This window comes from Pristiophorus japonicus, chromosome 21, assembly GCF_044704955.1.
Source record: "Pristiophorus japonicus isolate sPriJap1 chromosome 21, sPriJap1.hap1, whole genome shotgun sequence".
Classification (NCBI taxonomy): domain Eukaryota; kingdom Metazoa; phylum Chordata; class Chondrichthyes; family Pristiophoridae; genus Pristiophorus; species Pristiophorus japonicus.
In genome coordinates, this window is record NC_091997.1 from 23,880,352 (window position 1) to 23,895,757 (window position 15,406).

Here is a 15,406-nt window from a genome sequence, read left to right on the forward strand (position 1 = left end):
CTCAGTGGTGACCCATAGGTAAGATTGAAAAAAACGCCCATGAAAAGCTGCCGAAAACAGGGCGATAGGTAAGTACCCTGCAAAAAAAGGCAAGTTAAAGGTTTTTTTATAATTATTTTTTAATTCTTTCATGGCGATTAAGTTAAAAAGGGTCTTGAGAATGTTTTCTAAATTTTTATTTTTTGTTTCATGCAAAAAAAAATTTTTTTTTGAGTTTTCCCTCCTCCCTAGGCCCAACCGCAGCCTCAGTCTAAATTTTGAGTACTTACCGCCCATTCTGGTTAAGAACCACCCGTTTTGCCAAGGATCGTGTTTAACCACCGAGAATCTAAGTGTAAGATCCATTTTCTCGCCAAGCGGTATTTTTTCCCTTTATGGAATTTTGCGCAAACGTTATTTGAAGAATCTTAACGGTCTTTTTGGGCAGCAATCCGGCAGTGGAGGGCTTTAGGGAAAGTCTCGCCCCAAGTTCCTGGAGTGGGACTTAAACCCACCGTATAGCACGAGAGTGGCCATCAAGCAATACTTATTGTGGACTTTGATCAAAAGTTAGTGACTGCCGCAGTTCCAAAGGAGATGCTAGGGATCCATCGTGGATGAAATTTATTCATATGCAGTGAAACATCACAAAGTTGACCATCAAAGAGACTAGTCAAAGCTTAGTGAGCTGGTCGAGTCAGTGGGTACAGTTAGCTTGCATGCTATGATCAACTGTTGGATAAGTTGCAGCATGCCGAGATCAGCTATAGCTGCAGATGTTCAGCCGTACTAAATAAACCTTACTAAAAATAAAATCTTTCCAATTTCCCCCCAAAATACACTTCTTATCCTCCACCTGCAGTGGAATCAGCTGTAGGATCAGCGGGGTTACATCCACAGATCCTGGTGCGCAATTGAAGAATAGAAAAAAACATTTTGTCAGAAACATGAAAGATTTCGACTATTTAAATCCCTCTTTAGCGAACAGGCTTTAAAAACATAGGTTAACTTCCAGAATAGCAAGTTGATTGAGTTAGCAAAATTTGTACACGAAACATTATTCTTAAAAATCGGATTCTAAATATAGCAGTTAGCTTTATTCGTTCACAGGATGTGGGCGTCACCAGCATTTATTGCCCACCCCTAATTTCCCTCGAGAAGATAGTGGTGAGCCGCCTTCTTGAATCGCGGCAGTCCGTGTGACAAAGGTATTACCACAGTGACTTTGTCGTAGCAGTTTTGATACAACTGAGTGTCATGCCAGGCCATTTCAGAGGGCAGTTGAGAGTCAACCACATGGCTGTGGGTCTGGAGTCACATATAATCTAGACCGGGTAAAGACGGCAGATTTCCTTCCCTAAAGAAATCTTCACTGGATCCATCCGTTTAAGGAGTTGCAAGGCTCTGCTTAATATTTAACTCATTTAAATAAAGGGCTTACAATTTCTAATGTCTTGAAATTATTGAACATAGTCATAGAGGTTGAATTGTTTTCATACAATATTTTTAATTTTGCCTGCAAATTATGGTTTCAATAATGAGACATGCTCCCATTAACCCACCAATGTGTACCTTTAAAATTGTAAATGTAAGAATCAGAGACATGGATTTTGGCAAACTGGACAGACACAATGATGTCACTATTGGTTTTGGCTATTTGAGGAGCTGAGTGCATGTTGGACATTTGGCCAATTTGATATTTTACAAAATCCAAACATATTGTAAAGGCCTCTGCCAACTCATAGACAGGATATGAGGACATGACATTCAATACTGAGCACAAACTTCAACAGCCGTTATGCTCAATTATAGCACGCCGTCCTGGTTATTGCTGCTTAGCAAGCTAACTCAGTCTAAGTACTAAATGCAGTAATGGATGTTAAAATCAATTCAGTTACTGGGGTAATTTTATCTCATGTGTTTAGAATTCATCAGGAATGATTATGGGAATGTAATAGGTACTTGACTTCAAGAGGAGCCCAGCCTCAATGAATGCTACACCCCACCACCCACCTCCCTCCTCCCTCCTCCCTCCAGATAGGCAACATCTCTGATAGGCTGAGTTGTCCAAAAGAGGGAGACAAGCTGCCACCATGAGAGGTTTGGGTACCCTTTCCATACTTTTGCTTCCTGTCAATTCAAACACAAAGTAAAATTGAGTGTTTCCTGAATTAGACCAATATAAAAAGTGAAGCAACTGCCTTGTCCAAATGAGACACTTACAAATGCAAAGATGTATGGACAACCGGAACAAATTCCTGTTTTGTCTTAATGTTGAAGTCACCAGCCTTCGTTGTAATTTTTTGTATTTTCAGTAAACTAGTCGCAAGAGACCTTTCTTCTTGCTCTCATACAGGGTCTTTCCTCAACATTCAGAAGAGAAACACAGTTATCTCTTTCGTAGCCAGATAGCCTTTAAATACCTTCAATGAGCTACACTATTATAATGCTGGCTAAAATCTCAAGGTCCATATTGGAAGCCAAATGTGCATGTACTTTGAATAAATTTTACACAAAGCACAATTAACCCAACAACATTGCTCATAAAAGACTGCTTTAATTTGAATAGGAATTTTCCATTGGTGGAGAAAGTTGACAAGATCAAAATGCAAAGCCCTGTATTGACACACAGTAATTTACCTTCCTGAACATCATTTATTGAGGGATCAACCATTATATAATCTGTGCTCCTCGAATTCTGTCCTCTTGAGCATTCCTGATTATAAATCGCTCAACCATTGGTGGCTGTGCCTTCTGTTGCCTGGGCCCCAAGCTCTGGAACTCTCTCCCTAAACCTCTCCGCCTCTCTTTCCTCCTTCAAGTCACTCCTTAAAACATACCTCTTTGACCAAGCTTTTGGTCACCTACGCTAATTTCTACTTATGCGGCTCGGTGTCAAATTTTTTATCACTTAATACTCCTGTGAAGCGCCTTGGGCTGTTTCACTACATTAAAGGCGCTATATGAAAGAAAGGGGAGAAAAGGAAGGGGAGAAAGAGAGACTCGCATTTATATAGTGTCTTTCACAACCACCGGACATCTCAAAGCGCTTTACTTTTTGGAGTGTAGTCACTGTTGTAATGTAGGAAATACAAGTTGTTATTGTTGTTGTTGTTATTGTTGTTAAGTGGGATCTCCGAGTCGAGTGTCAGTCAAAATGTGAATCAAAATTTAGAACACACAATTAATGAGAAACTGTTAAACTATTGGTGGTGAACCTAAAGCTGGACTAAACCCTTCTTATCCAAATCTTTTTGCTGTAATCACTGCTATTGATGTAATATACCAAACTATCACTAGCAGCCAGCAAACAGCCACTCACCAGTCTGTGGCACTCAGAGCAGGAAACATTTCTGCTCTTTATCAGGAACAATCTCTAGCAGTTAGATTTATATTGTTGATCCGCAGATATCAGCACAAATCGACTTCCTCTCTGCTGATCGACAGTGGCTCAGTGGTAACCCACAAAACATTTTCAGCACGATTCGGATTCAGAAGCCAAAGATGAAGCAAGAATGGCTGGATGTAATATTACAGGGATTGGTCGTTCCAAAGAGGGAATTAAAAAAAAACAAAGGGGAAAAATGGGGGTAAACAGTAAAGGCAGGATGGTAAGGTTGGGTAGAACTCTCTCCTTTCACCTCTGCAATCTGGGTTGCAGTGTAGGAGAGTGATGAAGAGAAACGGAAATGCCACACTAGTACAGTAGGAGGCGCTCTTCTGAGATGTTGGTTGCAGTCAATTAACTTGAACCTCACCCAGGCCTGGTGCAAAAACTTTTGGGAGCTTGGTATCCATTTTGGAGACCCACTAAAGGGGCAAAGTATGCACTCACCATGTATATCCTTTCTGCAACTCTCTCATACAGATACTGGAATCCTCGTTGCAATATGGTGCAGAGCTTTACTGCAAACAATCAAGTATACTTCATTACGTCAAACTATTTTTCAAGTCTCTTTACGTCAGACATCGAAAAAATCAGTGATCATAATCCAAAATAATGAGCACAACTTCTTTCAGCATGAGACTAAAACTTTTTGCAACGCTGCTAAAAATGGCTAAATCAGAAGTGAATAATTGCAATTCTGCACCATAATACCCCAGAGTTCACTGTCTACAGCACGTCCAAATACTGCACAGTTCTATAAATTTAAATTCCAGTCCCTCATAAATCCAAGCTAATCTTCAATGTTTTCACCACATATACACGTGTAGTCACTTTCTCCCTCTCTCTCTCTGCTGTACTCTTCATTTGCAGAGACGGAAATAAACCAAAGCAAAACTGGCAAGACTTCTTTCTAACGCCATTGAATCATCACTCACATCTAAACATGTTCTGGGAGACCAACATTTTATGTGACTGAGTCATTGCAAGCTTCTTCTCAAAAGAGAATTATATGTACAGAGGCACCACCTTCAGAAAATGTGCTGATCAGCTATAAGAACATAAGAACATAAGAAATAGGAGCAGGAGTAGGCCATACGGCCCCCTTGAGCCTGCTCTGCCATTCAATAAGGTCATGGCTGATCTGATCATGGACCCAGCTCCACTTCCACGCCTGCTCCCCATAACCCCTGTCCCCTTATCGTTTAGGAGACTGTCTATTTCTGTCTTAAATTTATTCAATATCCCAGCTTCCATAGCTCTCTGAGGCAGTGAATTCCACAGATTTACAACTCTCTGAGAGAAGAAATTTTTCCTCATCTCTATTTTAAATGGGCGGCCCCTTATTCTAAGATCGTGCCCTCTAGTTCTAGTCCCCCGCATCAGTGGAAACATCCTCTCTGCATCCACCTTGTCAAGCCCCCTCATAATCTTATACGTTTCAATAAGATCACTGCTCATTCTTCTGAATTCCAATGAGTAGAGGCCCAACCTACTCAACCTTTCTTCATAAGTCAACCCCCTGATCCCCAGAATCAACCTAATGAACCTTCTCTGAACTGCCTCCAAAGCAAGTATATCCTTTCGTAAATATGGAAACCAAAACTGCACGCTTTCCAATTGTTTAAAAGAACACAAAACAATGTTGCAAGTCATTTTTGGGAGCACCATCACCTCCAAGTTCCCCTCCAAGTCACACACCATCCTGATTTGGAAATATATTGCCGTTTTTTCATCGTTGCTGGGTCAAAATCCTGCAACTCCCTCCCTAACAGCACTGTAGGAGTACCTACACCACACGGACTGCAGTGGTTCAAAAAGGCGCCTCACCACCACCTTTCTCAAGAATAATTAGGTATGGGCAATAAATGCTGGCCTTTCAGCGATGCCCACATCCCAAGAACAAATTTTGTAAAATTGAAAAAGCACCATAATGAGAAAGGTGCACAGATACTTTGGCTCTGCTCTCTCTTCAAGCAAGAAGAAAAAGACTTGCCATAACATTTCTCAGAAGTCAGTATCCCTTTGAAACTCTTTATGTACATATGGTCACATGGGGCCCATTGACCCTTGGGCTCAATTGCAGTGAACTTCCTGTATATCCCAACTGTAGCATTAAGCCTGGCGATACCGGACACGACACCTCGTACAAAAGATGGAAAATGATCCACTCATATCCATCATGTTAATTTGTGCCAAATCCAGTATAAAAAGAAATGAAAGGGGATAAATGAAAAGATTATATTTAGAAAATTGAAGTTAGGAAAAGAAAGTGAATAAGGTCAATCAAACCAGAACAATTACTTAGAGGGGAATTTTAATTCCCAAAAATGGGTGTGATGAAAGATTTTTAAAGTTTCAAACCCGACCCCAGCCCAAACCCACCCATTTCTGTTTTCAACGGAGGCAGGACTTGGGGCGGCCATCCAATCCGCTCCCAGGAGGCAGGTTGCTCATTTAAATATTTTAATGAGGTTGTGCGCCTCGGATTTTATTTCCATTTTAAATTCAACCCTGGCTGGCTAGGTACCCGACAGCTAAAGAGAGACAAGGAAACTAACCTGTTATATATGTAAATCTGTAAATACCATGTCTAACCACCAGAAGGCTTATCCCCTGGAGTCCCAAGGGAGCCCACAATCCCTTGGCAGCACCTGTATATAAGGAGGCCAGACAGGCTGGAGAGGCACTCTGAGATCTGAAATAAAGGACGACGGTCACACCTTACTTTGAGCTTGCAGTATCTAGGCTGTCTCCTTATTCAAGACATAACATAACCCTAAATGCTGTGTGGAAGAGTTAAGCATCCTTCTAGCACTGCTTGTGGACCAAGAGGAGAAGGAGTTTCCCAACCAGGATATACAACACAGGAACAAACCATTCGGCCCATCCAGTCCATGCCGGCGTTTATGCTCCACTTGAGCCTGCTCCTGTCTTTCCTCATCTAAATCTATCAGCATAACCCTCTATTCCCTTCTCCCTCATATGCTTATCTAGCCTCCCTTTAAATGCATTTATACTATTTGCCTCAATTACTCCCTGTGATAGCGAGTTCCACATTCTCATCGCTCTCTGGGTGAAGAAGTTTCTTCTAAATTCCCTATTGGATTTCTAAGTTGTGAAAGAAAGAAAAAAAAACATGAACAAAAGATCATAAAATCATAAAATCATAGAATCATACAGCACAGAAGGAGGCCATTGGGCCTATCGTGCATGTGCCGGCTCTCTGAGGAAACGCTGCAGCAGAGGCTACAGCCCAGGAGCAGGTACGTTCCTGCTACTCGAGGTAGAATTCACGGTGGAAGTGGTGGGCAGCACGGGTGAGACAGAGTGGCATGTAGGGTCGGCGGATGATCGTAGGGAGTCAGACAGGTCAGAGGCAGAGATGGGGGTGTCAGTGATCATGGGAGATAGTGGTTTTGATCACTGGGGAGGGGTTCGACACAAAGTTCATAATGTCTGCAGACTGTTCCTATCTCGGACCTACTCTTTGGACCTGTGCTCCGAAAACTTCTGCGACCCGTTTCCCTTATTAAAAGCGACCTATTCGAGCATGCTTTGGCTCGAACAATGTATTTTTGGAAGCACTAACGAAATACTTTGATATGACACTGTCCAGAATAAATTGGATTCTGCAGTCAAATACTCTACCACTGAAAAAAAACAATTCACTAAATATATTCAAAAAGGAGTTAGATGTAGTCCTTACTACTAGGGGATCAAGGGGTATGGCGAGAAAGCAGGAATGGGGTACTAAGGTTGCATGTTCAGCCATGAACTCATTGAATGGCGGTGCAGGCTCGAAGGGCCGAATGGCCTACTCCTGCACCTATTTTCTATGTTTCTATGTCTATGTTTCTATGGTCATTATCACATTGATGTTTGTGGGAGCTTGCTATGCTGCCGTGTTTCCCACATTACAACAGTGACTACACTCCAAAAAAAGTACTGCATTGGCTGTAAAGCGCTTTGAAACGTCTGGTGGTCGTGAAAGGTGTTATATAAGTCCAAGTCTTTCTTTTACTGCCATCTGATTTTTTAATTCCCCGTTGTATTTCAATCGCGGACAAAAAGCAGTTCATACATTAACGTTCTTGCAGGAGATAGGCTGTGAAAAGTGTAGGGGCTTAAAAATCATTATTGAATAATGTGTCTTCCCTCCAGATTATTTGATAAATGTCCTGATGTTGAACCATTATTTGTGCTTGTGTTTTACTGAACCAAGAATAAACCAATCCAGCAAAGTAAGTCAATGAAAGGTCAAGTTACATAGGATACCACAGGATATACAACACAGGAACAAACCATTCGGCCCATCCAGTCCATGCCAGCGTTTATGCTCCACTCGAGCCTGCTCTTGTCTTTCCTCATCTAACTCTATCAGCATAACCCTCTATTCCCTTCTCCCTCATATGCTTATCTAGCCTACCCTTAAATGCATCTATAATATTTGCCTCAATTCTCCCTATGGTAACGAGTTCCACATTCTCATCGCTCTCTGGGTGAAGAAGTTTCTTCTGAATTCCCTATTGGATTTCTAAGTTGTGAAAGAAAGAAAAAAAAACACATGAACAAAAGATCATAAAATCATAAAACCATAGAATCATACATCACAGAAGGAGGCCATTGGGCCCATCATGCATGTGCCGGCTCTCTGAAAGAGCTACCAATTAGTCTCATTCCCCTGCTCTTTCTACATAGCCCTGCAAATTTTCCCTTTTTAATTAGTGATCCAATACAGCTGAGGTAATGAGTCAGGTTGTCGTCGAAAATAGGATGATAGATCATATGACACAGAAAATCCCTCCTTTAGCCAAGACTCTCATTTGTCAGGAATGATTAATCAGTAACAATACTTTTTGATTATGATCCGATAGTTTCCAGATTGAAAGATAGATGTATACAAAGTGTATTTTAAAGACTGAGAAAAAATGTCCTTTTTATTTCTGTGGAGTTGTGTTTTTAGCTGTTTTTCAGTGGTTTGTTTTAATGACCTTCCTCTCAGGAAGAGTAGTTACCAATCTCACCCGGCATCTATCGGTCTGTATGTACCTGGGGCGAAATCAATCTTGCTAGCACAACATGAGATAAATAAACTGTCTCGCCATGGCATTTGGTGAAAGGGTAGTTCTTAGAGGTTAGATCGAATTCACATTTGGTGTATTTGCAGTAAATACTTGTGAAGTCCATTCAAATTGTTCAGCTGTATGTACAATCTGATTTGCCTAATGTGAAATGAGAGACAGCTGAGGAGATTCGATCAGTGTAAATGCACCAATCCAATGATCCAATGAAGCTTGCTTTCTGGTGATCACTCTGAATATTTACAATTTTAAAATTGATTTTAAATCAGTTTATGTTGTTGGAGCTGTGTCGCTTTAAGTTTCCCAGAACAGTGCTGCCATTTATGCAATAGGAACTGTACATGCTACAATTTTTCAAGCGTGGTCCCAGTCTCTCCCCCTCCTCAATCTCAGTGCGCCTTGCTGTGGGTGGTCTACCTCCGAGCCCACCTCAGTATCTACCGACTCAGTATACCACTGCAGGTCGGGGCTATGGATAGAGATGGAGCATCGAGCCCTGGAACATTGTGGGCCGCCCCGACCTGTGTGTGAACACCACCGCAGGTCGGGCTATTGATAGAGCTGGAGCTTCAGGCCCTGGAACATCATGGGCCGCCCTGACCTGTGTGAGAACACCACCGCAGGTCGGGCTATTGATAGAGTTGGAGTGCCAGGCCCTGGAACATTGTGGGCGAAGGTGCGGCGAATGAGGGTACGGGGCCCAGCAGAGCCGAGGGCCCAGGGGCAGCACGCGCCAGCCCACACTGCGATGTATGTGTCACTAAGTCTGTGCAGCAGTGCAGGTCTCCAGTCGTCTTGGTTAACCCTTGTCTCTGGATAATGGCTTAGCTCTGTCAAGCCCATGTGGTGGCTGATGTGCAACGGTCACCACACGTTAAAAAAATTCATGCACAGGCATCTTCCACCAAGTCATCCTCGCTCGAGGGACTGCCTATGATGATGATAGACACCCCGACACCCAAACACCCAGTCAGCCCCGCACCTGGACTCCCCAACACCCAAAGACTCCGACACCCGGCACCCAGACATCCAGTCAGCCCGGCATCCAGTCAGCCCGGCACCCAGTCAGCCCCACACCCGGACACCCCGGTCATCCCGACACCCAAATACCCCATCACCCAATCAGCCCCACACCCAGACTCCCCGGTCACCTTGACACTCGAGCCCCCCGACACCCGGGCACCCGGTCACCCGGGCACTCAGTCGCCCGGACTCCCTGACACTCTCTTGATATCACTCTGTACTGCTCCAACATCAGTCCACTCAGCCCATTCCCTTATGTTTCACAGCCATCGCCTCCTTCGGGCTGGCTTTGACAACTTCTAAGATAATGTGACAGGGACTGACTGGGATTGAAATGAGGCTGTACCAACACGCAGAAATATTTACATACACATGCAAGGAGCAGAGCTAGGTGAGGCTAATGGAATTGGCAAAGTGGGATGATGCCAGAATGGAGGACAGAATGATACATCTCTGTTGAAACATTCAAAAAAGGAACTAAATTGCTTGCTAATTCAGCAGGGAGTGGAGGGAGATGAGTTTAGCATAAGAGGACCAATCAGATCCTGAATGAGAAAGCAAGCCAGATTGGCTGAAAGCTTATTTCTCATTCCTATTTTCTTATATTCTCACAAGACCAGGCAACTGGGGTAGGTGGTAAGCACTGTGAGATTGAGAATGGGGTTTGTAATGATTACAAAGAATAAGAGGCAATCTGGGGCGTATAGAGTGCTCACAGTGTCAATTTCCAATTTATTTTTTATTAGTTATTGCTTTCTAACTCTGAAAATCTACTTCAAATCAGTAATGAGGTGAAAAAGTGTGGAAGATAATTTAGTAAATTATAGATAAAGGCGGCAGTGACAAATTCAAGCAAATGAATGGTTAGAAACACATTGGGGCAGAATTTGCGGTCTGTATGACAGCGTACTCTCAGAGTACACCATTATACCGCCTTTGAAATTGACTGCAAGTTCAGGATTTCAGCTAAATCCCGAATTTGCAATCTGTCAAGTTCCGACTCGACAGATTATCCGCTGCGACTGTCAAATCCTCATTGCTGGAGTGCCCACCAATTTTACAGCAATTACACTTGGAAAATTTACGGCTGGTGAAAACAGGCACAGGAGCCTGTTTGCGCAGCGCAAGGGGAGGGACTGAGAAAATATATAAACACTTAAAAACAAGCTCATAAAAGCACCATGTATCAAACTACCAGGCAGTTGTAAAGATTTCTGTTTCCCGATTGGCAAGAAGGGAGCACTGCCCATGTGATCCCAGCCACACTTACGTACAACAGTGCGCGGTCCGTGGGCCACTGCGCTGTGCACAACTCTGCAGCATTTCAAAGCACGTTATCGTTGGGGACCTCGCACCAGGGAAGTGCGGATTTTGTTTGGATGTTGGTGGCATACTCCTTAACTACGTCACTGCCCGCAATTTCAGGGCCATTATTTGTTTTTTTTTAATTTGTTCCTGGGAAGGGGGGCATCGTTGGCAAGGCCAATATTTATTGTCCATCCCTAATTGCCCTTGAGAAGGTGGTGGTGAGCCGCCTTCTTGAACCGCTGCAGTCCGTATGGTGAAGGTATTCCCACTGTGCTGTTAGAAAGACTTGGATTTATATAGCGCCTTTCACGACCACCGACCGTCTCGAAGCACTTTACAGCCAATGAAGTACTTTTGGAGTGTTGTAATGTAATGTAATTTAATGTTAGGGAGGGAATTCCAGGATTTTGACCCAGCCACGAGGTTGCAGGTTGTGATGGAATACAATTCTGCGGCTGCTGATGGCACACAGCGCCTCATGGGTGCCTAGTTTTGAGGGTAGAGAGAAGCCTGGCTTCCATATTTTATAAAAAGAAGGAACTAAAATAGCTAACCAGCCTAATAATGAATCCTCTACCTTTCACAGATATACAGTATTCGCCAGATTTAGTCACGAGCCGCACAACCACTGCCAGCACGAGAATGGTAGAAGTTACACCATTGGCCCATAACAGGCGAGCGCTGGATCGCTAACTGGATCGATCTGTTCCAATCCCATCTCACTGCCTTTGCCCGGTGGCTTTTTATATTCCTCCTTTCCAAAAACGTATTCAATTCCCTTCTGAATTAAATAGTCTCTGTCTCAATGCCCAATTTCGGCAAAGCATTCCATATTCTACAAATTGTGATTGTAACTTTTGCCTTTGTTGATCTAATAAGTGAATCGGTCCCCCCTGTTTTATCCAATTCATAAGTTACCTGCCGGAGCGAACTCTGTCCAGAGAGCAGAGTTTATAAAATGAATGAACAGGCGCACCGTAACATTTGACATCATCTTCTGACCTGCTGCTCAAACGGGCAGAGGTGCTGATTTAGAAGCAGTTTTGAAAACAATATTTCAATATCTCTCGCGGTTCATAGTCTGTAACTCAAAAACCTTTAAAAAGGTCACTTGCAAGTCCGCCCCCTGCCGCTCCGATTTCTGCAGCAGCCGCCAGCACGATCAGCTAATACTCAATGTATGCCTCTTGAAAATGTTCAGGATCTGATCCCTATTCCCGATTATAAGGTTGTGTAGGCTTAAAAATGGACAGCTAGCTAGCTGCTGCGATTTGAAAGAGAAATGTCGGACAGAACCCCCCCCCCCCCTTTACATTTCACACATTCAGAGTCAATTCTAGTTTTCGGTACCGTCAGATTTTGTAGTTTAGTGTCTGCCCTTTCCCTTACAATCTTTTCTTCGACCTCTCATTGCCTTACAGAAACAACAACAACAACTTGTATTTAGATAGCGCCTTTCATATAGTGAAACGTCGCAAGGTGCTTCACAGGAATATTGCAAGGCAAAAATTTGACTCTGAGCCACTGAAGGAGAAATGTGGGTTGTGGGGGTCTGGAACTCACTGCCTGAAAGGGTGGTGGAGGCAGAACCTCTTACCACATTTAAAAAATACTTGGATGTGCACTTGAAGTGCAGTAACCTGCAGGGCTACGAACCTACAGCTGGAAAGTGGGATTAGGCTGGATAGCTCTTGGTCGGACAGGATGGCCTCGTCCCCTGCTGTAAATATCGATGATTCTAAATTAGGGCAGATGACCAAAAGCTTGGTCAAAGAGGTAGATTTTAAGGAGCGTAGAGACGCGGAGAGGTTTGGGGACATGTATACAATGGATTCATGCCCCATCCTGCTGGCCTTCTCTCCGCCCCTCCCCCGGATACATCTTCATGTTCCTCCTGCTGTCAAATGAACCGCGGGACTGGCTTATAAAATCGGCGCTGCTTTAATATAACCTCCCCGCTCGGTTTCAATATAATCGCAGGCTGATTGCCCGTGACTGTCACAGTGACAGCCCTGTCTGCTTTCAAACAGTCCCGCCGCCCGATCCAAGAACTCACATTTCTTCATTCCCACTCCAATAAGCCCCGAAAGAATATTTCTCATCTGCCCATTGCTCCACACTCACCCCTCTCTCCTGCACAAGTGTTCTCGAAAAGGGGAGCCCTCTATTTTCCATTCAAGCTGCTCATTTGAAAATCAAACTGCATGTAATAGCGTGTAACCCAAGAGGGGGAACATGTCTTTCTAGGGATAATCTGGGGAGCAGATTTCTGTTCCCGTCACATCACTGCCTGGAATGCCCTCCCTAAACAGTCAGACCATCACAGGGCACCTTGCCTGCAGTATGTGGCCACGGGCGGATTGAATAGCAGCCCCCCTCACCACCCCAGCCCCGGATTGGAGGGCAATTTTAAGCATCGAGATGCAATTGATTTTGACATCGGCTCGTTGCGGTGAATCGTCAGGTTTCAATCAGCAGAGGCGAAGAGACAGAAAGACAGAGAGAGAGAGAGAGAGAGCATCGCCGTCAGCCCGAGCTGAAGGGCAAAGTGAGGGAATAATGTCAGGAAATCTTCCTGCAAATCCGACCAGGAGACGCGGCAGGTCGCTGCCAAAGAAAATTAATAACTTTCTCAACTTTAGCAACACGGAGTTATTTCACAGAACAAAATAAAAAAGGGGGCAGGGTGTGGGCTCAGAGATTCCGGGATGTGGAAGAAGCATTTTGAACCTGTCCAGATACTGGTGATTACATCTTTCACTTTAAAATCGAAACTAAAATCGCGGGTTTCCCCTGAAATTAACAATGTGACCATTCAAATGCTCTGTTCAATAGGACACTGGATCAAATGAGTTGATAAAGCACGAAGCAGGGTTTCAGAAAGTCACTGACAAGATGGGATTTCCTCTCCTGCCAGATCCATTTAGCTCTCTCTCTCTCTCCCTGGTGGGATTGTACAACTCCTCAGATCACTGGAGAGCACTGGAGATCTCTCCCGGAAACAGTGACTGCTCTTCACAGACCTAAAGCCTGGTGTTAAAACAGGGATCAGCTGTATTGATTAGGTTCGGTCTATTTTTAAAATGTCTTTAAGCTTGATATCGAGAGGAACTCCGCCTAGAACGGGGTGCTGGATGGCGGAGTGTTGGCAGTGTAAACCCGGGCGCCTATTCTATCTGTGGATTCCACACGGTGATCGCAGCTGGGGGAGAAGGATATCAATGTTATTCTCATCTGTCAGCTCCAAGCACTTGCTCCCTGTTGCAAACACGCACTGTAAAGGTCTGCCCTTCAGGTTACAAGCCCGCAGGTTATGTTGGAAGAGGCAGGACCTCGATGCAATCAGAATAATCACCCAAGAAAAAATAACATCTTTAAAAAAGTATCACTTACCCCTGCAAGAAGCAAAACCAACAGCGCGATTCCCATCTTGCTGCCTGTCGATGTTAAGATCGCCTTCATATCCTTTGTTTTTTTTTGGCGTGCTGCGATGGAGCTTGCTGTACGAGATTCTGAGCTGTTTTTATTACATCTCCATGGCTGCAGCGGGGAGCCGAGAATCAAAGGCGGACACTCGCTGCTGCAGGACCAGAGCTGCGCCTCTAGGCTGGGACTCGCCGCATTTTCATTGAAATGATCTCTGGCAGCCTGTCACTGGTTGGCTGGCTGGGCTCCTCATCCCCTCCCCTCGCTCGGCGCTCCAACATATCGAAACCCCAATCGTCAGCAGCAATCCCCGCAATCAAAGCCCTTTTTAAATACTGAAAAACTGTGTGTGTGTGTGTGTGTTCGCTCAGACACGCTGGGGAGAAGGGTCCCGGTACCTTCTCTTGAGTTTGGTTCTTGTCTTGTTTCTAACTGTTAGCCACATTACAGCAGTCATCATAGGCAGTCCCTCGGAATCGAGGAAGACTTGCTTCCACTCCCAAAGTGAGTTCTCTGGTGGCTGAACAGTCCAATACGAGAACCACAGACCCTGTTACAGGTGGGACAGACATTCGTCGAGGGAAGGGGTCGGTGGGGCTGGTTTGCCACGCGATCCTTCCGCTGTCCACGCTTGACCTCTTCACGCTCTTTGCGTTGAGACTCAAAGAGCTCGACGCCCTCCCGAATGCATTTTCTGCACCGCGGGCAGTCTTCGGTCAGGGTCTCCCAGGTGTCAGTGGTGACTACACGCCAAAAGTACTTCATTGACTGTAAAGTGCTTTGAGATGTCCGATGGTCGCGAAAGGCACTATATAAATGCAAGTTTTTCTTTCTGTACATCCCATGAGGAATCAACATTTAGATTTTGTACAGTTTAGCTGTCGGGATCAATTCACGACAACCTCCAACATATCGCGGGCTAATGGTTAATCATTTGGCCCAATTGGAACATGTAAAAGTCGTATCTTTCAAAAGGGAGTTGGATAAGTATCTGAAGGGAAAACGCTGCAGGGTTACTGGGAAAGGGTGGGGGAGTGGGACTAGCTGGAGTGCTCTTGCAGAGAGCCGGCACGGGCTTGACGGGCCGAATGGCCTCCTTCTGTGCTGTAACTCAGAGAATTGTGAACCTGTGGAATTCTCTACCACAGAAAGTTGTTCAGGCCAGTTCGTTAGATATATTCAAAAGGGAGTTAGATGTGAC

General features: G+C 44.4%; 1 protein-coding gene across 1 annotated transcript in view; it reads right to left on the minus strand.

Moving 5' to 3' along the window:
- ngfrb (nerve growth factor receptor b) overlaps positions 1-14,312 on the minus strand; it is a 180,362-nt gene extending 166,050 nt beyond the window's left edge. Inside the window, exon 1 of the mRNA XM_070864031.1 lies at positions 14,173-14,312. Coding sequence (XP_070720132.1) covers positions 14,173-14,241 — 69 coding nt within the window. The 5' untranslated portion in view covers positions 14,242-14,312. The remainder of the gene's footprint in view (positions 1-14,172) is intronic.
- Positions 14,313-15,406: the final 1,094 nt, after the last annotated feature.